The sequence below is a fragment of the Castanea sativa genome, chromosome 7 (genome assembly GCF_040712315.1).
Source record: "Castanea sativa cultivar Marrone di Chiusa Pesio chromosome 7, ASM4071231v1".
Classification (NCBI taxonomy): Eukaryota; Viridiplantae; Streptophyta; class Magnoliopsida; order Fagales; family Fagaceae; genus Castanea; species Castanea sativa.
In genome coordinates, this window is record NC_134019.1 from 1,597,563 (window position 1) to 1,623,619 (window position 26,057).

The 26,057-nt window shown below is 35.3% G+C and overlaps 3 protein-coding genes across 4 annotated transcripts; 2 read left to right on the forward strand and 1 right to left on the reverse strand.

Annotated features, from left to right (window-relative positions):
* The first annotated feature begins 208 nt into the window (after window positions 1–208).
* Window positions 209–3,140, forward strand: LOC142643258 (subtilisin-like protease SBT1.8). Its single transcript, XM_075817802.1, has 2 exons — window positions 209–1,972; window positions 2,185–3,140. Exons 1-2 carry the CDS (start codon window positions 367–369, stop codon window positions 2,844–2,846), a joined length of 2,268 nt encoding a protein of 755 aa, XP_075673917.1. The 5' UTR covers window positions 209–366; the 3' UTR covers window positions 2,847–3,140.
* Window positions 3,141–4,946: 1,806 nt separating this feature from the next.
* On the reverse strand, window positions 4,947–8,372 carry LOC142642714 (uncharacterized). 2 transcript variants are annotated; one of them, XM_075817122.1, is made up of 5 exons: window positions 8,062–8,372; window positions 6,522–6,574; window positions 6,326–6,370; window positions 6,204–6,251; window positions 4,947–5,454 (listed from the first exon to the last, which is right to left on the reverse strand). In XM_075817122.1, the coding sequence occupies exons 1-5, from the start codon at window positions 8,227–8,229 to the stop codon at window positions 5,067–5,069; spliced, it is 702 nt and encodes a 233-aa protein (XP_075673237.1). In that variant the 5' UTR covers window positions 8,230–8,372; the 3' UTR covers window positions 4,947–5,066. The 2 variants fall into 2 exon arrangements, with proteins under 2 accessions (XP_075673237.1, XP_075673236.1); XM_075817121.1 differs by having other exon boundaries at window positions 6,204–6,248; window positions 8,062–8,366.
* A 12,325-nt stretch (window positions 8,373–20,697) lies between these two features.
* LOC142643866 (protein LURP-one-related 6-like) lies at window positions 20,698–22,628 on the forward strand. Its single transcript, XM_075818594.1, has 3 exons — window positions 20,698–20,967; window positions 21,921–22,166; window positions 22,281–22,628. Exons 1-3 carry the CDS (start codon window positions 20,728–20,730, stop codon window positions 22,422–22,424), a joined length of 630 nt encoding a protein of 209 aa, XP_075674709.1. The 5' UTR covers window positions 20,698–20,727; the 3' UTR covers window positions 22,425–22,628.
* Window positions 22,629–26,057: the final 3,429 nt, after the last annotated feature.

Here is a 26,057-nt window from a genome sequence, read left to right on the forward strand (position 1 = left end):
AAAATTTCTCTTCAAACTAGAAACTTTGTTCAAAGATAATAAGAAATGTAAGGGTCATTTTGTATAAGAGGTTAAACACATTTTTACAATTTTTAAATAATATTATGCGTGCACTCACGCATTTTTTTATAAAATACAAATAACATAATAACGTTATCAAAAGCGCCCCAAATGATTATAAAACCAACACGAGTCTTTCCCTCCTTCCATTCTTTAGTATTCTGTCTGAGTGACAGTCAGCGACTGTCTAGTCTTTCTCTCTTTCTTTCTTTAAACTTCTTTTATGAATAACTGATTTTAAGTTAAACGCGTTTCTCTCTCACACTCACACAGACACAGCCAACAAGCCAAGCCAAGCCATTAGCCATGGCTTCCAATGCCTTCTTGCTCTCCCTCACCACTGCTCTCCTTCTTCTTCTACTGCCACTCCTTTCTGTTTCAGCCATGGCTATGGCAAAGCAAACTTACATTGTCCATATGAAACACCAAGACAAGCCTTCTTCCTATGCAACCCACCACGATTGGTACTCCTCTCAACTCCAATCCGATTCCTCTCTTCTCTACACTTACTCCGACGCTTACCATGGCTTCGCCGCCTCACTCGACTCCGACCAAGCCGACTCACTCCGCCGATCCGACTCCGTCCTCGGCGTTTACGAAGACACTCTCTACACTCTCCACACCACTCGCACTCCCGAGTTCCTCGGCCTCGACACTGCGTTCGACAGCCACAACACTCAGGTCCTCGACCACGCCTCTAACGACGTCATTGTCGGAGTTTTAGACACGGGTGTCTGGCCCGAATCCAAAAGCTTCGACGATTCGGGTTTGCCCGAGATCCCGGCCAAGTGGAAAGGCAAGTGCGAGTCCGGACCCGATTTCAATCCCACACTCTGCAACAAAAAACTCATCGGAGCACGAAGCTTTTCCAAAGGGTACCGCATGGCCTCCGAGAAGAAACTAACGGAAGTCGTGTCGCCACGCGACATTGACGGCCATGGGACCCACACGGCCAGCACCGCCGCCGGGTCCCCCGTGGGGAACGCTTCTCTTCTCGGCTACGCGCCCGGCAAGGCGCGTGGAATGGCGATTCGGATGCGCCTCGGAGTTTATAAAGTTTGTTGGAGCGTCGGGTGCTTCGGATCCGACATTCTCGCGGGTATGGATCAGGCCATAAGCGACGGCGTCGACGTGCTCTCGCTCTCTCTCGGCGGTGGGTCCGCTCCGTATTACAGAGACACCATCGCAATCGGAGCTTTCACGGCGGTCGAGAAGGGCATTTTCGTCTCTTGCTCCGCCGGAAACAGTGGGCCCAGCAGAGGCTCATTGGCCAACGTGGCACCATGGGTCATGACCGTTGGAGCCGGTACTATAGATCGGGATTTTCCGGCTTACGCTGTACTCGGAAACAAAAACCGGTTCACCGGCGTGTCTTTGTACAGCGGAAAAGGAATGGGGGACAAACCGGTTGGTTTGGTTTACAACAAAGGCAACAGCACGAGCAACATGTGCTTACCCGGCTCGCTCGAACCGGACTTCGCACGTGGGAAAGTGGTGGTTTGCGATAGAGGAGTGAACGCACGTGTGGAGAAGGGAGCGGTTGTGCGAGACGCGGGTGGGGTTGGGATGATAATCGCGAACACGGCGGCGAGTGGGGAAGAGATGGTGGCCGACAGTCACTTGCTGCCGGCTGTGGCGGTGGGGAGGAAAGTAGGGGATTTGATCAGAGAATACGTGCGGTCTGATTCGAATCCAACGGCTGTGCTGAGTTTTGGTGGGACGGTGTTGAATGTGAAGCCTTCGCCAGTAGTGGCGGCGTTTAGTTCTCGTGGGCCGAATATGGTGAATCCGCAGATCTTGAAACCGGATGTGATTGGGCCTGGTGTTAATATCTTGGCTGCTTGGTCTGAGGCTGTTGGGCCCACTGGATTGGTCACAGACACTAGGAAGACTCAATTCAACATCATGTCAGGTACACTTGCATTTATTATTTCTCTTTTCTTTTTGGTGTTGCATTAATTTTGAATTACTTTCAGAGAAAAAGTTGGTCAAAATTTTGAACTGCTTTCATCATCAGCTTTGAATATGTACAAAAGCTTGTTTATCAATCAATTTTTAATTTATGATGCAGCTAACCTAGGCGTGATTATTTATACTTTATGATGATGTTGAGAAACTATATAGGTACATCAATGTCTTGTCCACATATCAGTGGATTGGCAGCATTGCTAAAAGCAGCTCATCCACAATGGAGTCCAAGTGCAATCAAGTCTGCACTAATGACTACTGCTTACACTCAGGACAACACCAATTCCCCTCTCCGGGATGCTGCAGGAGGAGGATTTTCCAACCCGTTGGCTCACGGGGCCGGTCATGTAGAACCAAGTAAAGCCCTTGATCCGGGCCTTGTATATGATATCTCAACCGAGGATTACATCACCTTCTTGTGCTCCTTGGACTACACCGTTCCTCAAGTCCAAACCATTGTCAAACGCCCCAACGTTACGTGCTCCAGGAAATTTGCCGACCCTGGTCAACTCAATTACCCGTCATTCTCTGTCTTGTTTGCAAAGAAGAGGGTTGTCCGATACACTCGTGTGTTGACGAATGTCGGGGCTGCTGGCTCTGTCTATGATGTAACCGTTAAAGCACCAACAATGGTGAATGTGGCAGTGAAGCCTACAAAGCTTGTTTTTAAAGGTGTAGGGGAGAAACAGAGGTACACGGTTACCTTTGTGGCCGAGAGAGGTGCACCCAAAACACCTATGTCTGAATTTGGGTCAATTGTCTGGAGCAACGCCCAACACCAAGTTAAGAGCCCAGTTGCTTTTGCATGGACACAGTAGTATTAGATTGCTTTTAATGTATTTGGGCCTCAGTAGCTTTACTAATGAAACAGTTATCAAAGCCCAGCTCTATCGGACATGACCGAAGTGGCTTGTCATAAAATTTGCAATTGGCTTTTTTTTAGTAAAGTTAATGTTACAGAATGACTGACATGCCAATGTTAAGTATAGCTTTTCCGTAGCTTTTGACTATTTCCAGTTGATATTTTCAAGCTTTCGTTCTGTTGGAGTGGAAGTGGGAAACAGAAACTTGTTTTTTCTTTATTTAATAATATGATTTAGTTAGTTACTGAACTGTCTCTCTGTTATGTCTGTGCCAGCATCAAATTTAATTTAGTCATTCTATTTAGTTACTGAATTGTCTCTCTGTTATGATTTGTTGTTATTGTTTAATTACTACTTTCAGTACTTACTTTTTACTTTTTTTTTTACTGTACTTACTTTTTACTTTTATTTACTGAACATCTCATTTTATTTTAAATATACAATGACAAATAAAAGTGAATTTTAATTTTTACTATTTTATTTAATTAGTGAGTAATATAACAGTCTCTCATTCAAACAAAAAAAGATTCATTTTTAAAAAGTTTTAGAATTAAGTGAAACCCAATTCAATCTTAACAAAATGTTGTATCTTTTGCACTACTCTGCAGCTAGAATTGCTGCTAGTATTTCACATATAAAGAATGCTGCGAGTCTCTTTGCTTTAGGAACATTTAATATAAGGGAAATATTTTCTTTAAGACCTTTTCCTCGTGTGTTAAAAATATTTAGTATTCTAAAAAATTATAATAATATAAGAGAAATATTAATGAATGTTCTTAAGGTAATTGTTAATAAACAATTTAAAAAAGTTTTTATGAGAAAAAAAATATATTTTAACAGCTTTTTATTTCTCATAAAAGTGATATCAAAACTTTCCTAAAATAGATTGTTAATTATTATAAACCCAGTTTAAAATATTATTATTACTGTTTTTGTATGTGTTCTAATAAGTATTACTATTTACTTAAAAAAATTTGGATGTTTATCCCACATTGGTTGTGTCTAGTGTCGGCTGTTTATAACCCCAGTCTACAACTACAAAGGTTAGGTCATTTTGTAGTTGTACTGCACCATTATTACTATTTTCGTGCATATTTTAATAAGTATTACTGTTTACTAAAAAAAAAAAACTATTTTCGTGCATATTTTAATAAGTATTACTGTTTACTTAAAAAAAAAAAAAAAACTATTGCCCTAGTATAGATTGTTAACTATTGTTTTAAGAGTACCTGTTAACATTAATATAATCCTCATCCCTCATGCCCTGCCATTTTTTTTAATTCCGGTTCCGCATTAAACTCTATACATGTAGGTGTAGTGTAGCCAACCCAAGTGCATGTAATCTAGGCTTGGTTAAGTTGAATAGTCCCAAGAGTCATCTTCTCCTACTTAATCCTTACTATTCCAAGTCTTGCTATGTCAACTAAACAGGGAATGAGAAATTGGTCTCATAACAAGTCTAGCCCAAGGGCAGAAAGGTTGTTAACACCTCCTAGGCAACGCCACTTAATTTGGGCCATTGTCACACATGCTCAATTATTTTTGGAGGAGCACTTTCTAGTTTATACTATTTTTCTCCCTATAGACCCTGTCCAATGGCCATTTACCCAAATGGCTTTATGTCAGAGAACTGAATGAAATGAATGAACATCTGCAAATGTCCTGTTATTGAAGTTTTTGCAGGAAAATAAATCTGACAGATCCAAAATATGGCATGCGCACTTCAATAATTCATGTCAATTATGGGTTCAGTGTAGGGACACCTATTTTGAATTATGGAGGCAAAGGAAAAACTCATTGCAATGGCACTCCTGCATAGCTGAGCAGAGCTCCACCTAAGGCTAAGGTTTTTAAACATGAAAGCTTAACTTTGAAGTTTTGCCTTTATTAAATTTAAAGGCCTCAAAAGAACTTTTTTAAAAGCAGAAACAAGAACCTTCAATCATTCAATAATAAAATTACTAATATGTATCAATGGTAAATTTTCAAAGCAAAATCCTTCAATCCAGGGCAGAGGACACCAATTTCCTTCATAGATCTGTCTAATACCACCCATTTATAATGGCACTTGAAGATACTATCTTATATCCTTCCATATTTGCAAAGTTTATATTCCATTTAAAATAAAAGGTCATGTTGAGGAACAAAGCTTCCAAATGGAATTGCTTGAATATACTAGAAACATAGATAGCAAGGGTTACAACAGATGTCTGTACAACAGCAACGAGGGCGTACCTTTGGACATTTAGGACATGAGCATCTGCATATGCAGCAAGAGCAATCAGGGCATGAAGGAGATGGGAAATGGCAACAGTTTCTTCTGCATGAGACTTTTCTACAGCAATTTGAACGGGGACAAGAGCAACACCACCGCCACTTAGGAAAATGACAACCGACACAGAAACAACAGTTGCACGGATTACATGAACATGGATTACATGAACAATACTTGCATGGATTGCAGTCACAGCTGCAGCAGCTGCAGCGTGGCCTTTCTAAATGAATTGAGCACCCGGTACAGCAGCAACAGCAGATCCATGAGAGGTTAAAACATGGCATTCCACTGCACAAAAAAGGACACTCGTCATTATATATGGACATTAGTTTTCACAAGAGGCATGAGTTGACAAATTCTGTTTCTGCGAGAGGCAGACCAGAAATCTTAATTTGTTCTAATTTAATTGGTACTTCTTGCTTAGGTTTCCCTATCACCACACTCATAACTGCCAGATAAAATTGAGAGTTGAGGAAAAATTTTGCATAAGAGGCAAGTACCAGAATAAACCAACTTCCAACTGTGATTTTCCGGGTCAGAATAGGTTCATCATGCATACCTTTGTTAATTGAAGTCAAGTTCAAATAAAATCACAAAGCCAATGTTATAAGGCTCTGGTGGCAATGCCATATAAGCTCTAGCTACTTTCTAAGATGACAATCAAGTCTTTTCTTGTGTATTATGTTAGTAGAGTAAAAAAAAAAAATCAGAGCTAAAAATAATTTTAATTGTTAATTTTTACACATTTTTTTTAGAATATACAAAGTAAGGCAGAACCACAGCATTCACCACAGCAGCATGAGTAGACACTGAGAATCGATTGATTATAATTGAAAATCACAACCACATTTCCAAATGCTGAGAAACAGAACTTCTACAATCATGTGGTAGTAATGTTGGACAGGTTTTGCTTATTGAGTTCATCATTTAGCGCTCCAATAAATAAATATGTTATAATGTGTGTGGTAAAACTTAGTTCACAGATAATACAATTATACATGTATAAAACATAATACAAAAAGACAGCAGAATGGTACCAGAGCCATTTCCAGAAGCGACATGGCCGACCGATCTTCCGATTCCTACTTGAAAGAGAAAAACATAAGGATCATATTCCCCTTCCAAATTTCATAAAACAACTTGATGACAATATTCTTACGTTGGTATAAAAGGATCCGAGTTTGCCACCACATAATCAGTAATCCTACAAAATGGTCATGTTCAAAATAATCCTTTAGGTGGGGAGGAAAAAAAAATCTATATATTTCAAAAAGAAAATTCCATTAACGAAATCCTCCACATAATCCACAAAAATTTCTTGTAGACACTGGACAAGTTGCAAAATTTAAGCATACTCTTTGCAGCATCTAGAAGCAGGTTGAAGGGATTGAGCAGATTTTAGTTCCTCCTGCGCAAAGCAAAATTATCAATCACATTTTTGCCAACCATAAGCATAATTAATAAAACAAAATTGTTACTTTATTAACTCTGCCAAAACTGTTTTTATGCAGACTTTATTATAGGAAGGGTAACAAATTCGTTTTTGAGATTTTTTTATCGGGAATTGAAATTGAAATTGAAAAAGCTGTAGGAATATGAAACTTGAGAGTAGTTTCTAACATTGATAGCCACCTCATTTTTTAGATAAGGTATCAGTAAGATATAATTGAGCCCAAACACCATTATAACAAACAGTGAAACATTTGCACAAATTAATACAACTCAACTACTCTACCTACTGTCCTTTACACTCTTAAATTTGAAACAGGAATCTCTACATGCTACACACAACCTTTTTAGGAATGGTTCATTTTAAGTATTTACAATAGCCAATCCTTGTCGTTACTTCCCACTTGATTGCTTGAAAAATGCTTTGTTCAGTCCTCATAGTGCCATTGAATATTCTAGCATTCCTTTTGAGTACCAAGGTGATAGATTACAGCATCGATGGCCAAAATAAATAAAAATTCTAGAATCGGTTTCGGTGAGTCCAATTTTCGGACTGCTCTGTTATGAATGAACTAAACCCCCAACAATCTCATTGTTATCAAGAAGTCCAATTGGAATATGGACACGAGTGCTTCTCAAAAAAAAAAAAGATGAGGGAATATGGAGAAAGTTACATTAATACTAAAAAATCTCAGACAAGTACACCTAAGGTAAAGCCAGAGAAAATCTGGTAATATCACTTGGATATATGTATATACCACTTAATTGGAGCATAACATAGCTAAGTCTTACTAAATAGTCTCAGCTGCTCAAAGCATCAGTGGTTACAGAGTTTGAGGATGCTAATTAGCTAGCTACAGAACTACTGCCACTAATAATGACCAATTTCAGACTTTTTTTTTACTACTATGATACAATTTACAAAAGGAATATTATCCTGGACATTCTTATGGCATGCAAAACCAAATTTGGTACAAAATGTATCAGGGGAAAAGGTGATTCACCTCAAATTATCAGTTTCCATTTTTAGAAGAACATTCCAATCTATTCTTTTGGTCAGATACATCCCCCCTTAGTAGGTTGCTTTTTCAACCTGATATTCTTGTGTGTTACATCTGTGAAGATTTTTAATGGCTTCAAATTGATATTCTATAAAAACTTTTTTTTTTTTTTTTACCTCTTGAGATTCAGTAACAAAAGTCATTGTACTACACTACACCCATCTAATCATACACTTCCTTTGCTTGTTTTCACTTAATTTCCACATCATTATGCTCAAATTATTAAAAGATCATAGTAAGAAAAAAAATATCTTAAAAGTAAAAAGCATTTGAACTGCCTTTTCCAACCCCAATTTACTATTATTATAACAAAAAAGCAAAGTAATGCATTTACTAATTTGAAATAATCAAAATTAATTAAACAACAGAAATCAAACAAACTGACCTCAAGAAAGCCAATCTCTCTTTCAAGCATCTGAACCTTGGCCGTTTCCCGACGCTTGCCGTACAAATCTGGATACGCCGGTGGTGACTTTGGACGTGGTGGTGGCAGAGATGGCACCGAAGAAGAAGAAGAAGAAGAAGAACTACCCAACTGAGCAGGAGCAGCCATTAGCACACAAACTTTGCTGTTGGTGACAAGAAGTAACCGATTGTTTGTTTCTAACACTAAAAATTCCAAATCACTCCAAAACTTAAGCCATCGATCGGAGAAAAAGACAGAACAAGAAAAACCAGTACTTGAAAGTGGTAATAACAGAATTACTTATAGTACATGTAGTAGAAACAAGAACCAAGTAGCAGTAATATTAAGATGTGAAAACTGTTAAGGCAAGCTGTACAATAACAAAGCTTGTGGCTTTAAGGCAGTAATTAGGCACTCTGACAAAAACTAATTACTACCCACAAACAAGAAAAAAGAAAAGGGTTCTCTCTTTCTCTCTCTCTCTCTCTGTGCTTGTTTCTGCAACAACAGCGAGGTACATAAATGTATGATGTATCAAACTGTGGTTGCAGGGACTAAATGAAGGTTAAAGTTTTTAAGAGAAAAGAGCAATAATAAGACTAAAAAGAGAGTCATTATTGTCACAGGCTATGAGTGAAAAGTAGAGGAGAGGTTCTGAGGTCTCTCGAGGCACATCTTTTGTGCATGGTAGTGTTGTGTGGTAATAATAATAGTAAAGACGGCTGTGAAAAAGCCTGCAACTGCAACTCTCTGTACGAACCCATTTGGCAAAGTTGAGGGATTTCATTGAAATTTTGATTTTTGAAGTTTGTAAACAGTGTGACTGAGTGGGTTTTTCTTTTCTTTATTTTCTTTATTTTGGGTATTTTCATTTTTCTCTGCTAAGTTGCAGACTGGGATAGAGCGAAAAGCACGATGAGGAAGTACCTCAGAGACCGCACGTGACCGCTTGTTAGGAAAGAGAAGAAAAAAGGGTCTTTGTATTCGTATTTTTGGTGGGGTTCGAGCTTTCAATTACGAATCAATCAGCTCTGACTTTGAGATAAAAAAGAAAAGAAAAAAAAGAGTGACTACCAATGTTACCTCATGTCAATTGTCAATTTTACTAGATTTCCTTTTACAAACAACACCAATTCCTTTTCATAACATTTAAAGTTTTATTTTTTAGTTAATGTGTGTACTTTTTTTTAATATAAATATTAATGTGTGTACTTGTGATAAGGAGACTTCGATCACACTTGTACTGGGAAAAAAACAAAAAAAATTTAATAAGAATTTGAATTGTTGTTCAAAAATTTAAAAGTGATTGACTGGTAAAAAGTAAATCAACTGCATCATAAAATTTACCATAAGAACCCAGAGTTGCATAGAGACAGAGACACCCATTTGCCATTACAGGAACAGGACCAAGCTTAAAGGAATTTACCCAAACCTCCAAACGTGAGACCTTCCACAACCCGTAGGTACTTAGGTTATTGGCATAATAATTATTCTTTATTTATTACGAAATGAAAACATAAATTCAGAAAAAATGAGATTTTGTCCTTAATTTTTAAACTATATAACAATATGTCCTTGTTTTAAAACTCGATTATAGAACTTGAGTTCCTTGAAAATTTTCAAGTGGAACTCGAGTTCCTTAAATGAAACTTGAGTTTAACAAAAAAAAAAATTTTTAAGTTTGATTTAGCTATAACTCAATTTTCAAAAATTGTCTTGCATTGAAACTCGATTTTGAGAAAATTGAGTTTCAAAACAGAGATTATATAGTTTCAAAATAGAAACATTGTGCTAAATATTTAAACAATAAGGGCAAAAACTCATTTTTCTCCCAAAAACTCAAGGGTAAAAGAGTATGTCACTAATATTGTATTGTAAGCTCATGTTTGAAATGGTCTGAGAAAGATCCAATGGTCCAAATTCAACATTGCTACCGGAAAGCAAACAAATGTACCGATACTTTTCCTAGGAGGGGAGCTCTGCTACCCCAAGATTTTGTTATTTTTTTAGAACCCCCAGCAGATGTGCTGTTTTTGCTTAGTTTGGATGTAACTGGGATGTAATCTGAACGTTTTGTTTCTGCTTCTTAGTTTTTATTAAGGGTCCGTTTGGATAGAACTTATTTTGCTGAAACTGAAAACTGAAAACTGAAAACACTGTAGCGAAATAATTTTTAAATGTGTGAATAGTACCGTGTGACCTATTTTTAATGAAAAAGTTGCTAAAAAGTAAAATTTGTGGGACTCATGAACAGTGCATTTGTACACTGTTCATGGCTGAAAAGTCCAACCTTGCGGTTGGGTTAAAAAAAAAAAAAAAAAAAAAAAAAAAAAAGAAAAAGAAGCAAAACGCAGACGCAGCCTATATAAGCTGTATCCAAACTCAGCTTAAAGCTTCCTTTCTACAAAAAAAAAAAAAAAAAAAAGGGTTCGAAATGAATCCTCACGTCACCAAAACTGTAAGCTAGACATTGCACTTACAAGTTCTGTTTTTAGCTCAATTTTTAAGAGTAGTGCACCACTAATAAACTTTTTAGGGTAGAAAGCTGAGTCCTAAGCCAAACGTGTCTGACTCACATCTTTTAAGTCAAAACCACCCATCCAATGACTCTCATTTTTAGGTAATTTTCCTTCTTTTGTGTGACAAATTAATTATTTTTTTATAATTTAAAATTTACAATGACGGAAAATTTGAGTAGTTGAAATTTCTTTTGGTAATATCAAAAATTATCAATTAAATAACAAGGTTCTAGGAGCAAAATGTAATGGGCTTTATCTGCCACTTCATTCTTCAAATTACATATAATTAATTATAGTGGAAAAATAAACCATGCTTGGACATTCCTTTTAGTGCATTTTTACGTTCGACTTGAGGTTGGGTACAAATTCTTGGCAAATTTTTTTAAATAACTATAAAATCTAAACTATATTATTAATTAGCCAAGGTTTGAAACAAATTTGGTATATAACAAATCGAGTCCTTTGGACTCGATTTTTGAATGCTAAATCGAGTACACCGAACTCGATTTCAACCTCATTCGTAGTTGATGTGGACACCTGGTCCATGTCAGCATAGAAATTGAGTCCTGTGGACTCGAGTTTTGTGAAATAGAAAACTAGTCCTACGGACTCGATTTCGTACTACCTAAACTGAGAAATCAAAACGCTGAAGAAGAAAACGCTGAAGAACTAGAGATGAAAACCCAGAGATCAAAACGCCAAAGAAGAAACCCAGAGATCAAAACACCGAAGCAAAACCCAGAGATCAAAACGCCAAAGCAAAACACAGAGATCAACAACCAGAGATAAACAATGAAGAAGAAAGAAGCAACGATGCAAATCGGATCGGGCGCCGAATCAGTCGATGGAAATCGGATCAGGCGTGTGGTTTCTCGCCGCCGCTGCTCCAGTGGAGGAGAAAAACACGTACCCAGCAACCCAGACGCCGATTCTGACCAAACCCAAGTGGCGAAAACTTCAGGCGATGGAAATCGAATCGTGGTTTCTCGCCGCCGCTCTAGTGGAGGAGAAGAACGCGTTGATTTGTTTTGGGTTTTGTATTTGGTTTTGTTCATGGGTTTTGGGTTTGGGATTTTGAGAAATGGGTTTGGATTTTGAGAAATGGGTTTGGGATTTTGAGAAAAATGGGTTTGGGACTTTTGGAGGCTTGGCAGAAGGGAAGAAGATGTGAACAAGACTTGAAATGGAGAAAGAAGGGAAGAAGAGAACGGGACCTGAAATGGAGAAAAAGAAGAAGAAAAAAGAACAAAGGGAGAAGATGATGAACAAAATGAAATCGAGTCCTGAGGACTCGATTTCTATTTGATAGAACTCGAGTCCAATGGACTCGAGTTTTATGTCTACGTGGACCACCTTTCCACGTTAGCTACAAACGATGTTGAAATCGACTTCAAAGCAGTCGATTTAGCATTCGAAAATCGAGTCCAAAGGACTCGATTTGTTATATACCAAATTAGTTTCAAACTTTAGCTAACTAATAATATAGTTTGGTTTTTATAGTTATTCAAAAAAATTTTGCCCAAATTCTTGCTTTGCTCTTTTTCATCGACGGTAGATGGGCATAATATTCTAAGCACAAATTTCCTGTAATACTTGAAGATGTAAACTTGCAATTTACATCATTGAGTATTTCAGTAATATGAACATGTCTTTTTTATATAAATATTTTTTTTTTGTTAATCCATAAAAAAGTGTTGATTTAGATGAAAAGAACAATGATATTTTGGATTCAGATCCTCTAGAGTTCTTAGGGTACTCTACCAAGTAGAGTTCATTAAATCCTAACCACTCTTTAATGATTTAATGGTCTAGATTCTGCCATGTCAGCATTTCATTAATAATCATCTTAATTATTTTGTTTACAACATTATTTTATTATTTTAAGAATATTATTAATGAAATGCTGACATGGCAGAATCTAAACCATTAAATCATTAAAGAGTGGTTAGGATTTAATGAACTCTACTTGGTAGAGTTCCTAGGAACTCTAGAGGATCTGAATCCTAATATTTTTAGGCGAGTTAATGGTGAAAATGTGACAAACTATTATAAAAATAATACATTGACATAACTGTAACATTTAAAGGTATTGTAGGGTCGTTGGACCTAGAAATATGTGTGGGGTGGCCCAAGAGTATTCTTCGGGCTAAAGGCCCAGTCCGAGGACACTGAACGGTCCGAGAGTATATGAATGTTAACTCACAAAGGCAATACTAAATAAAAAAAAAAAGATAATGTCTGAGTAAGTATGTCCGAGGAAGATTATGACCTTGGTCGAGGTAGGAGAAGGGTTGGTTAACATCCACAGGCTATGTTCTAGAAATTCCTATAGGTAAGGGTAGACACGGTAAATGTGGAGGATAAGAAGAAAGGCGGTGAAATATCTAAGATAAAGCTGTTACCACTGCCCCCGCATTGAATGCTCTACAACTACTATTCTGGCCGCATTAACGGGGAAGTGAGACCTAAACATTAGTGTGGAACTAGGCTCCTATCTCCAAAGACTTCAGGAGAGGTGGATGGGATAAGTATCTAAACCAGCAATCTAACCCTGACATGGAGGATGAAGATGAAAGGAAGTAGGGAGTATAAAAGAAAGAAGGGACCTTAAGCAAAGGGGGGGGGGGAGAGAAAAAATGAGAAAAAACACTGTAGACCTCACTATTCATAATTGTAATCTATCTTAGGGAAGAAGTAATATAAGTCATCCTCGGTTTATATCCGAGGAGAGGATTTCTTTCATTCTCATGTAAATAGTTCCTTACAATTTACCATTGTGATCAGAGCCAATCATTTTTGTTATCTAAATATCATTAGAACCTAGGTTTCAAGCCTACTCTCTACAAATTTTATTATAAAAAAGCCTTTTAGGCCCATCCCTTTCTGACTGTGGGTTCGGGTTCGAATTGTGTCCTTACAGGTATTAATTACAAAATTTAAAAGTAGAACAGAATAGATGTGATGATAAACTTAGAAAGCATAAATTAAATTTGACCATAAAAGAAAAAAAAAAAGTTAACAAGGCTGCATTTGTTTCGGTTGAAAATATTTTTCAGAAAATAATTCTACATTTTCAGATTTTTGAGCTAGTTGAAAATGTTGTTCAAACGGCAAATATCTAAGTTGATCATAAAATCACTCCTCGTGGACCCCACCCACCACTACATCCCACCGCGACCTGCATCACAATTTTGGTGACCCACCCTGGGCAATGCAGTGAGTTAGTCGTGATACACACTAGCACTCCGGTGACCAACTGTGCAGGAGACAAGACAAAAACCTTGTGGGTGAAATTTAGCCACTATCCACAACTAGGTTCCTCCACGTTGACCACATTCAAGCTCCTCCCCATTACTCACATAACGAATGTATCATTAATTAAATTTATAATAGGAGTAACCATTCGTGTTAAAGGAGTGAGTGCCATTCAATAATTTTTCCTTGTGGAGGTTTGTTAAAATCTTGTTCTTAACATATATATAGGAGAATGTCGAAAGGCTTGTACCTCAACTAATTGGCACGTCTTGATTTTTTATAAATGAAACTGATATGATTTCAATAAAGCTGAAATTGAAGTACAACAGAGATAGAGAAATAAGATATAAGAACCATTAGAATGGTTATCATTTTGATTGATCTCTAATAAGAAGATGTTGAATTAGTGGAAGATCAAAGCCAAACCATGACTGAGTTGACCCAATGTTTCTAGCAGCTTGAGATAGCTCATGAGCCACTCTAGTGTAGTCCCATTTCAGATGCCTCACTTTCTAGCTACAAATGGATTCAAGCATGGTGAGAGAATCTTGAATAATAGGATCCATGTCTCCCCCAACGGAGCCTGACCTCAATGCTAGAACTACAACAAGATAGTCAGACTTAATAATAAGCAGAGTGAGATTCATTTCACGAGGTAGAAGAACACCTTCTTCAATAGCTATAGCTTCAGTAACATCAGCCGCATATATGGCAGGCAACAGCTTACTTCTTGCCCCTCCTAATTTTTCCAACAAAAATATTTAAGATTCAAATATTTCATTTCTAGATATTAAACATATAGACACAAGAATTTGGAAAAATTACTCAATACTTTCTTACATTAATGGTGGATCATACCATAAATTTAATTAGTGAGACCTATCATTTGTGTAAAAGATAGTAATACCATTTTTTTTATACTCAAATATATCTTTCATTTTTTTTTACAACTAAAAAATGCTAAAGTTATTACAAATTTTGGTACAAAGAAAATGAAATTAAAATAAGAAAAGAAAAATGTTATTCTATAGTCATAACTAATTCTACCCTCATAACTGTTTTATGTAATAGACTGTGACTACATATTTGTCGCTTTTACATGAATCTACTTTTTTTTTTCTTTTATAATTCACAATTAGTGGTATCAAATAGTTATGAAAATGAATGTAAAATTGGTTGTAGTGGTAGAATTTTTCAACGGAAAGGTCTGAAATTTGAATCACATTTATTTTTGTTCCAAATCATTGCTTAATAGGAACTAGGAAGCAAGAAGTCAAGAAGTAAATCCAATTCCAATGTGGACATAATTATGGTGTGTAGCTAAAAAGAAAAAAAAGAATGACTGCGGTTCAAGGAAGTTTTGCTGTTGGTGGATGAAAACAGTGACCCAATTTGCACATACATAACTTAACAACAAAGCAATAGCATACAGCAACAATTAGGCAGGCAAAGGCAGGAAAGGCACTACTACGCAGGCTGTGTTTGTAAGGGAATTACTGATAACTCTGAAATCTGAAGCTTTCCGTACAAGTCTCCACCAAGCAAGGCAACCCTGTTTTTTTATTTTATTTTATTTTTTAACAACACAACACAGTTACACAACCCAACCCAACTCAGAAGATACAACGACAAAGTACAAACCCATGTGTGTGCTGATGTTTGAATTCCACGCGCAATTGAATAGCGTGTATCACTCAAACCCATGAGTCCTCCCATTGAATCAGACTTGTCATTTTCAGTAAAATTTTTCTCTTTATCTTTTTTCCCGCTCTTTCCCAAAGTACCACGGCAAAAAGAGTGGTGACGTGTTGGAGCAGGTTAGCATTTCAAGGCACTACAATGTTTAAAGTGGGCCGGGTGTGAAGTTGAAAACCAAAACCAGAGTAGAACATTAGAACTAGAAACAGCCAGCCAACTATCATTCTCACGATCTCTAGGATCTTGAGAGAGTATGTATCACCCACCCTACAGTGACCTTACTTTAGTTAGTGGGACCCACCTTCAAATACTACATATCCAGTTACAGTAACCATCCTGAAAAACCATGATGATGTGTTTGCCCTTTTATGGTTACTCTCTCTCTCTCTTCTTATTCTTTTTCTTCTTCCTCTTTAAAAAAAAAAAAAAAATTTGTGTTGTCATTGTTATATTTTAGAAAATTAAGGATTTGTTTGGTCATCTTAAACATATATTTTTAGTTTTTAAATAATATTATAAAAATTTTTATACACTTTTTCACCCACATATATTTAAAAAAAAAACTAAAAACTATTGTTTAAAAATATACTAATATCTTAAAATCTAAAATGCAATGAAGTTTCACCCAAATTTAAAAATACATAATCTAATTTGGGCTATTTCAGTTGATTGCAAGTCAAGCAAATCATTACAAAATTGACTTGTTTTTTAATTGTCAAATCGTGTCAACCTATTTTGTCACAAACCCAATTACACCAAACATGAACAGATAAAAAATGTCTTATCAAAGGTCTTGTCAAATATTGTTACTCCTATATAAGTGAATTATATTTATTGTCGTAATTTCAAGTTTATTTTACGATGAGCACTACACAAAAGTGACTTATTGGTGTTGTTTTGAATTAAATTTTTGTAATCTAACATATGATGTGCTTTATAAAATGAACTATTGTTTAATTACAAGGACCGAAAAGCAAATTGTTAGTTTCTGACACCATTTATACCAATTAAATTTTTTTCCCCGGCAAGTTTGATTATGAATCATGACCATTTATACCAAAATGTATTGCTAGAGTCTACTAGCAAAATTGCAGGAGTTATATTTCTACATATTGTAAATGGACAGTCTATTTGAAAATGAAAGGATCAGCTTCCTTGATATAATTTATGGCAAATGCATTGCGCCCCACAGTTACTGCACGTTGTACTTGTGCACTAAACGCCTGCAAATTTGGTGTTGTGCTTCTTTAGAATGACAATTCACAAGATGCTGGCTTGGGCCTATTGGTACGTTTGGGCTAATGGGCTTCCCACTCGATGCAATTTACGAAGATGGGCGGCTCCTAAAACACTGTGGAAGTTTAAAATGAAATGTCTTCATTATTCAACAGGATAGGACTTGGTCCTTCTGGGTTCTTTGTGTCTGGGAACCAGTATCATATATTCTGAGAGTTGCAAAAAATTTGATTCGCATCTGATCCTTCCAAGTTTAATTAATTAAGTCCAAGTTAAACAAACTACAACTCTCTCATCTTTTAAAGCTCTGGAATATGTTTCTCATGGCAAATGAGTTGTCAATGGCTGGGTACCAAAACACCCGAAAAAGAACCTAGGCACCATTTCCTCGCTAATTTATGCAGTATACTCTATATGTATTTGTTGTTGTGATTACAATATAGGATATCACTTAACCTAAAATTTTAAACCTCTTAGTTTGAACCAAATTATGATATATGATTTATGAACAATTCATTTTCTTATTATTATGTAACGTAAGATTTCACTCACACGTGTATATCCAACTATCTTTTCTTCATATGTGAGTCTTTGCCTCTCTGTGGGCTTCTAAGCCTCTACTTAGGCCAACGAACAAGTCCTACTTGTTTCTCTTTACCTATAGACTTTCTTTCCTTCACTAGCACTTTCTTTCCTTCACTAGCACACTATCTATATATAGGCCTCTTTATGCTATTTATGAGAATCACGTGACAACGCACACTCATTAATGAGAACCTAGCCCGCACTTCCTTGTGCATGGGAACACCTCGTGCTACACCATGAATTAGCACCCATTAACAATACTCCTTTGATTGGCCTATTTCTAGGATCGTTTGTGTAGACCTTTTAGGTTTGCTATGTCCAACTCCAACTATGAATGGGAGACCCTGAACACTTTGCCACCTTTTAGGTTTTTCCTGTAGGTTTGATGTTCATGTTCTTTGATTCTGGGTTTGATGTTGTTGTTAGGTTTATTTCTTGATTTAAGAAGGACATTGAAAAACAAGTTCTTATGTTCTTAGATCTCAATTCATGTAATTTTTTGTTTTTAATTTTTTTAATTTAATAAAAATTAATTTAAATGTTGACGTGGCATTTTTTAATGCCAAAATAGATTTTTTAATTATTATTTTAATGTGCCGTCAGTCACGTCAGCCTTTTTTGTTAGTTGAGCGACGATAAAAACTTAAATGTTACACGTTAATTGGTTTAAGGACTAAAAGTAGTAAAATAAAAATGTAAGGACCAAAATGACAAAAAAAAAAACTAAAATATAAGAACTAAAAGTGCATTTTCACCTAAAATTAATTAAACTTTCACTAACTTTCGCTCTCTTCCCTCTACTCCTTGTCTCCTCCCCCTCCCCACACACACACTCTTAGGTTTTTTACCCCTATTTGATTCGGATGGCAAAGTTGTGGTTAAGGCTACGTTCGATTTGGGTGTAAATAGAATTAGGAAATTATTTTACACCTGATGCATGTTTGGGTGCACCTAAAAATACAGTCAAACTGAAAATAATTTTCAGTTGACCGTAAAATACGCCAGCTGACTCGTAAAACATTTTACGCATCCCTTTTACCTTCATTCTATTTTCGGACTCAACACACCCAAAGAGAGAGATAAAGCGTTAGAAGAAAGACACACCCAAGAGACCCATCTTCAAGCTTCAGACCAAAGCACCAAACCCAGATCACGCCACCCCACCCCCATCCAAGTGCCGGTGAGTTCTCCCTTGCTTCCTCTCTTTTCTCTCTTCTTCCTCATCTCCTCTTCTCTTCCATTTCCGACCTCTTCTCCTCCGTCTCTCTCAAACGCACCTCCGACCAACCCAAGCCCAGATCTCATCGCCGCCACTCGCCGATCTATCTTCACTCTCTTTCCCTCCGACCAACTAAGGCCGGATTAGACACTACATGTCACCGATCTAGTGCCTTCACCCAAGTGCCCTCTGGGTTTGATTTTCGTTTTCTTTGATCTCTAATTTTGTTGTTGTCGTCATGGTGTGGGTGGTGGTGGTGGTTTTTCCCCCTTCCTAATCGGGATTTTGTGTGGGTGGTGGTGGGTTGTGCTTGTCCTTGGTGGTGGTGGTGGCTGGTGACTAGCTTGGGATTCCATTTTTCAAAAATAGATTTTTTACATCCAAGACCAAATAAAATAAATAATTTTCGGGTGTAATTTTCACAAAGTCAAACATCAGAAAACTTTTTCCTTTACGTAAAATATTCAACTAAAATATTTTATACTCAGGATGACATTTTACCTATCACCAAACACAGCCTTAATGTACCACGAAAAATAACAAATTACCCCATCCCTCCCCCCGAAAAAAGTGTTTTTATTTGAATGTAACGGAATATATTAGTGATAGAAGGCAATTTGCATATTAACAACAATAAAATTAGGTGATTTTGTTCTTAGAAGGGGGGTGATATTAATCCATATAATTTTGACCATAAGATAGATTCTTTACATTTCAATCGACATAAAAGAAATTTGAAAAAAAAAAGAAAAGAAAAAAGAAATTTGAATGGTGATTTTATATGGGGATAGGGGAGGGGGTAGGAAATGCAGTTAATCCATTAAATTTTGACCATAATATAGATTCTTTGTTTTTCAATAAAAAAAAAAAAAAAATTGAATAATGATTTTTATCTATAAAGAAGCTATCTTAAGAATCTTGAGGTGAGGATGAAAAATCTTCATCTAAATCTTAAAAAGGAAGGAAAAGAATTTCTAGCCCATCGTTTCTCTCAAACCCCATCAAAGAGAAAAAGTTGTCTTCTTTTCTTTTATAATAACCCTAATCCTTGTCTACTAGCTTAGCCAAAAAAAAAAAAAAAAAAAGCCCTTTGTATTCAGTGATATATTGTTTTTTGACACATGTCAAGATATACATCTTCCATGATAAAATTTTAAACTAGATCATATGCATGCATTTTAGGGTGAGCCAAACGTTACTCCAAAATCCACCCTAACAAGATACCCTAGGATTAGGAAAGGAAATCATGTTCAAATGTCCTTTGTCAAAGTAAGACTTTTATCTTTCAAATGATTCTCTTCCTACTCACTCAGCCGCAAATTTCAAAAAGCTCACAAAGCCTCTTTTGAATGTATATTGTTTAGTTATAAGGAAACTTCATTTTGCTTTCAATCAACCAATGACTTGCATCTCAATCATTGGAATTTATTAGGATAGTAACTTCTTTTTCATTTTTTAATCAATGTGATAGTGTATTTGGATATTTTTTTTTAAAAAACGTTTAATTGTTTATTTAAAGAAAGTTAGTTAAAGCATAGTCTAGCAAATAAACATTAAAAAAAACTCACAATCAAATTAACTAAAAAGTCCAATGAAAAAATCAATATCAAACAGACTCATGTGATTGATATAAAATCACTTTTATAATATATATGTACCCGATACTAATACTACTATTATTATTCACCAATTTTAATATGTCATCGAAGTTTTAAGTAATGGCTAAGTGATAATAACATTGTTTGTGATGTCTTATATATATGTAGTTCAAAGTTCAAACCATACCCATCTACCAATTAAAATAAAATAAATAAATTATAATATACCAAACTTTAATATTTATCCCTATGCACCCTTAATAGGAAACTAATAAAAACAATCGCGGGGACTTTCCCATCTAGTTCGCTAGTGAGGTATCAATTCTCCTCTTCAACAAGCAATGTCCATGTATTCCACATATTCTCTTCACTTTCTAGACTCCAATGGATCGCATTGTCAAGTCTTGCCAAACCTCTTTTGAATTTAATAAAGAAACAAAGCAAGCATCTTTCTTCTCCTTCCAAGTCCCAACATTATATATAAGAGTATTGTTGCATGAGAGCAATACGGAGCTCGAAAGAAGTATAGAGAAAGATGGGTGCAAGGGCTAATATGATTCCAGTCATAAACAAGACTTACTGTTCCTCTTCACAGGTTGTCCTTGTAGTTAGGAGGAGGCCACATGTGACAAATGGAGGAGGCTTTGTGGTGACAGATTGTAATCAGAAGGTGATTTTCAAGGTTGATGGGTGTGGTATTCTTGGCATAAAAGATGAGCTGATTCTGAGAGATGGAGATGGTGATGGAGATGCTTTGCTGCTGATCCGCCGAAAGGTACCTAATTAAATTTGTACACCACAAACAAGTTATACACACACACACACACACACACACACACACACACATGTAGACATACATTAATTTAAACGTCCTTGATATTTGGCGTGGTAATTTGGATGGCCTCAAAGACTCAAAGTGATGGTGATGGTTTGATTTTGATAATTTTTTTTTTCAAATTTATATGTAACTGCTAGTAAATACCGTTGGTCTATTTATTTCAAGTGAAATAAAAAGGTTATTTTTAAAAATTTAATAACATGGTATGATGCAGTTTTAAACCTATAATATTTTATTTGAATTATGAAATAAATATGTTTGAAATGAAGAAGATTTTATTCTCTCAAAACTATAGATTAGAAGGGAGAATTGGGGAAAACCATTGTTGAGAAACATTAGTCTCCAATAAGAGAACATGATTACCTAAAACAAGAAATGCTTCCAAACATGGACTTAGATATATAAGCCCGTTTATTGAAGCATTGCCTTAAAATGTTTGGGATTTAAAAAAAAAAATCTTTTTTGGTTTCTTAAAATTAAAATTCTTGACAAAATAATCATATTATTTGTCAATTTGAGAATAATCTATTTAGTTGAAATTAAAAACTTTTTGCTAAAAATACTATAGATAATGATAAAAGTTAGTTGTATAGTATAGTGAGACTTAATAATGGTACCAAAAAGTGTAGTGAAACCCATAAATAGTAGTAAAAATAAACTGAAAGTGGAGATAAGCTGAAAAATTCAGCTCTTCCCAAACGCAAACTACGAGCCTTCCTTTTCTAATGACTTCTTGAGCAAGCATTAAGGCATATACACAATATATTAAGAAATATATACACGTTTAAATAACCAAAAAGATGAATTTATTCTTTTTGTTTGACTTTTGGCATCTTTCTCTTTTTCTTTTTTTAATTTCTTTATTCTTTTCTTTAATAAAAAAAAAATAGAAGGGTGGAATGGTTGAGGCTCTAAGCATTTACAAGAAATGGAAAGGCTACACTTTTGATTATGAAGGGTCTCAAAAGTTAGTTTTCAGCTTAAAAGAACCCAACTCCTGTTTGGTAAGGAACAATGCAATGAAAATCTCCACGGAGCCCAGGGTAAGCAACAAAGATTGGGACTTTACGATCAAAGGCTATTTCCCAAATAGAGATTGTAGCATCATCGACACCAAAGGAGACATTGTGGCACAGGTAATGGAATTGATACTATTCTGGCTATAAAATTGTACACCACGATGCTTAAATTAATTAATATCAATGTTGTCTAAGGTTTTTTCATAAGGATTTGTTGTTTATGAAGTGCAGGTTGGAGTGAAGAAGGAGGTGCAGGAATTGATGGCAAGCAAGGATCTATACCATGTGGTGGTAAAACCAGGCATTGATCAAGCTTTTGTTTTTGGTGTCATTGCTACTCTTGACTATATATATGGTGAATCTACGAGGTGCTAATTAATATAGCAGACGGAATAATTAATGTTTTTTGTCACATCAGAATATGAGAGAACATAAGTAATTCTCCACATATAACTGATGCTATCATGTAATCCTACTTTTTACCTATCCTAAAGTTTTAGGAGTATGACTTTATTGTTGATGTTGTTGTTTTATTTTTTTCCCAAGTAATATATTATTTTGTGTCCTAATTTGTACTAATTATCAAGAGTTTTGTACTTTAGTGGTATTGTTCAATTTTCTAAACAAAGAGAACTTGAGTTTAAATCCCCCTCCACTTATTGAAAGAAAAAAAAATTTAAGTTTTGGAATGATTTGTTTGTGTATTTGAAAAAAAATATTAATGAGTGATAGCCCAATTGATTACTTTTAAATAAATACATCAAGTAATTTACTATAATAATTCAATTGAGATTGTTCAGCAAAGTAAAAAGAAAAATAAAATCAATGGAGATTCCTTTTACATTAAAATTTTTTCCAACATATTCCACTAAAAAAGGCATGAACTTTACATTTTTTTTTCAAGATTTAGAAGAGTGTTGGTAGACAATCTTACACTCCCTCAATTTTTTTGAAAATATTAATTTTTGGACTTGTGCCCGCGACATGCTGATTTAGATGGAAGACGCTTACTTTTGCACCAAGCCTAACTTTTCATACTCCACTATCTTGAAACAAAGAATCTTAGTGAATAGTGGACACAATGCAAAAATATTCTAATTATTAAGCATAATAGGTTACAATGCAAACATATTCTAATTAAAAGTATAATGGGTTTGTCACTTTTTTTTTTAGAAGGTAATGGGTCTGTCACTTGGATTTCCAAAGACAGAAAATAAAGAAAATTCAGTTCCACTCCCATCCCCTGGCCCCTTCCAAAAACTTTTCTTATTCAATGGCTTCAAGAGGCATCTCTCTTACAATATATATATATATATATATATATATATATATATATATATATATATATATATATATATATATATGAGTTTCACATACTATGAGAGGAAGATCTCATAAAACCATCTTATCAAATATCATACTATTACCATGCATTAGTCGTGCACTATTAGTTAATGCTAACATCTAAAACTACCATAATTAAATAGCAAAGCATTAGTAGTCTAATTGTAGTTGATTTCTAAGATCTGAATCAGTTCTAAAGTTAGAGGAGTCCAAAAATTGAATTGGCAACAATATATATACACACGAGATATTGTATTTGAACTTATTATGTCTTCTTTACCATTAAGTCAAGTCATCAATTGTTTCTCAAAAAAAAAAAAAAAAGTCATGTCACCAATAAAATTCTTTATAGTATGATCAGAATTTGATCCTAGATTCCTTATTCAACAAAAAAAAAAAAAAAAATTTTTTTTTTTTCCAATTGAACTAAATGACTTCCACAACAAAAGTAATAAGGATCATTTAAGCATATTCACGAGGAGCCAACTTAACCACCAAGCAAGGGAGATAAGGTTGATGTCTCCATGCTCTAGCATGGCCATCTTTGAGTTTGAGGGTGGAGTATCCTTTTGTTTTTGGGGTAAGAAAATCTTTTGTTTTTGGTAATTGAACAAAAAAAATCAATAGATCATCTAAATAATATGCAATGACTTGTATCCTTAGCATCCTACTTGTGAAGCTCATCAAAATTAAAGCTTCTGTTGTACACAATGCATGAAAGAAATTCAACGAAACAAATATTGGTTTATTGACAATTAGGTTTGCTTCCGAAGAAGTCTCTCTTGTCGATTCCTTTTTTTTTTTTTTTTTCTTTTTTCTTTTTTTGATGCTTTGAAAGTGGATAAGCATAAAATTAAAGAACATGAAGAAAAAGAATGCACTAAAGATTCTTATATAACGCTGTTTCAATTAGCTCAACTGACAAGTTTTTTTATCATCAAATAAGGAACTTGTATTTGAATTTTTGTTTACATTAAAGGGTCGTGTTAATTGGTGCCTTTAGGGCAATTGTTAATAAACTATATTAGGAAAATTTTAACAACACTTTCATGGAAAATATAAAAAGCTACCATATAAATTAATTACTTTATTATTTTCCTGTAAAATGTTTCTAAAAGTAATTTCTAAACCAATGCTATTAGGATATTCGTTAACATTTCCCTATATTAAAAAACAATAGAGTGTTTTTACCTGATAATAAAGAATAATTATCATGGATTCAACAACCTAGGTTGAAATTCTATCCATTCTAGAAGAGAGTGGAAAGATTATAATTGATTAGAATTAAAAATTTAAAACCGACTATGGTAGAGACAAATTTTGATTTTTAGAACCAGTAATAAAGATGCATATATTATGGTCATAAAAATATAGACTTGGGCTTAAGCGGATTATATTCTCTCATAAAAAAAAAAAAAGTGGATTATATTCCATTTTCTTTGAAAAGCTAATTCAAATTTATTTATTTTTTCATAATGATCTATCCAGTTGCCGATCCATCAACATAAACATTTTTAACTTTGACGTTTCAACTATGTAAGACTTTTTGTTCTTATATAGCTGCTATCATTCATTTTTGAACTTCTATTGAGGGCTGTATCCAAAGACCAACTTTTGTAAGTCCATCCATTTTGAACTTAAGCATAAGCTAATTCAAGCAGTGTAAATTGTTGTGGCCTTTGTGAAACTTTTTCCTTCAATCAGAAGCAATTTGGCATTGTCCAAAAGCAAAAAGCCAAAAGAAAAAATGAGGATTCTTGGAGAATAATAATGCCAGTAATGTGTTGATTTCGCTACATTTGACCCTCGTTCTATATAGTTTAGATCCAGAAATCGAATCGCTTTATTTAACAAGAAAACACATCATGGAATAGTAATACATTACAAACATGACAAAGAAAATGAAATTAAAATCTCAAGCATAGCACAAGGGTTCAGGACATAGGACATCAGTCATCTCTAGTCCTAAACTAGGAAGCACTGGAGTCTGACGCAACCCGAAGTGGGGTGCGGCCACCGACACCGCTGCCTGCGCGTTGGTGCCACATTTGATTTTTTTTTTTTTTTTTTTTTTTGCGCCGACTTGGCTCCAATTCGCACTAATTAGGGCTGATTTGAGCCAATTCGGCCAGAATCAGGTCGTGTTGGTAGAATCAGATCTTATCGGTCGACGGCCGAAACTGATTGAAACGGCCGAAAAAGGCCGAAATCAGCCTTGAATCATACCAGAACAGCCGAAATCGAATCTTTTGTGTTTTCTTTTTTGTTTTGTGTTTCTTGCCTTCTTCTTTCTTTGTTTTGTGAACCAAGACCATAGTAATGTGTTTTTTAAAAATATTTTAATAGTAAAAATATATAGAAAATATAAATAAAAATTTTTTAAATAATTTTTTAATCGCCGCACACACTCTATTTTTTCAAAAATTGCCAAGTCCCACACCTGCACCTAAATCCGACGCACCCATGCTTCATAGGTTTTAAACAAGTAATACCCAAACGACAGCCCCAACACAATGGCCAAGAAACACCCGCCCCGCCCCCCCAATTACATGACATGATGGCCAGCATGAGGAGGTAGCCAAGAGCCAAGTTGACTCCAAAAAATAGGGAGGCAACTAGCCGGGCTGGACTGACTCGTTGAGCACGACCAAGTTTGGAGAGAAG

Bases quoted from the DNA above. Each gene is read 5' to 3' on its own strand.
- LOC142643866 (XM_075818594.1), top strand. From the start codon at position 20,728: ATGGGTGCAAGGGCTAATATGATTCCAGTCATAAACAAGACTTACTGT. The intron at 20,968-21,920 runs GTACCTAATTAA...AAAAAAAAATAG, and splicing joins TGCTGCTGATCCGCCGAAAG to AAGGGTGGAATGGTTGAGGC. The intron at 22,167-22,280 runs GTAATGGAATTG...TATGAAGTGCAG, and splicing joins AAGGAGACATTGTGGCACAG to GTTGGAGTGAAGAAGGAGGT.
- LOC142642714 (XM_075817122.1), bottom strand. From the start codon at position 8,229: ATGGCTGCTCCTGCTCAGTTGGGTAGTTCTTCTTCTTCTTCTTCTTCT. The intron at 6,252-6,325 runs GTAAGAATATTG...TTCTCTTTCAAG, and splicing joins TCGGATCCTTTTATACCAAC to TAGGAATCGGAAGATCGGTC. The intron at 5,455-6,203 runs GTACCATTCTGC...TTTTTTGTGCAG, and splicing joins CGCTTCTGGAAATGGCTCTG to TGGAATGCCATGTTTTAACC.
- LOC142643258 (XM_075817802.1), top strand. From the start codon at position 367: ATGGCTTCCAATGCCTTCTTGCTCTCCCTCACCACTGCTCTCCTTCTT. The intron at 1,973-2,184 runs GTACACTTGCAT...GAAACTATATAG, and splicing joins TCAATTCAACATCATGTCAG to GTACATCAATGTCTTGTCCA.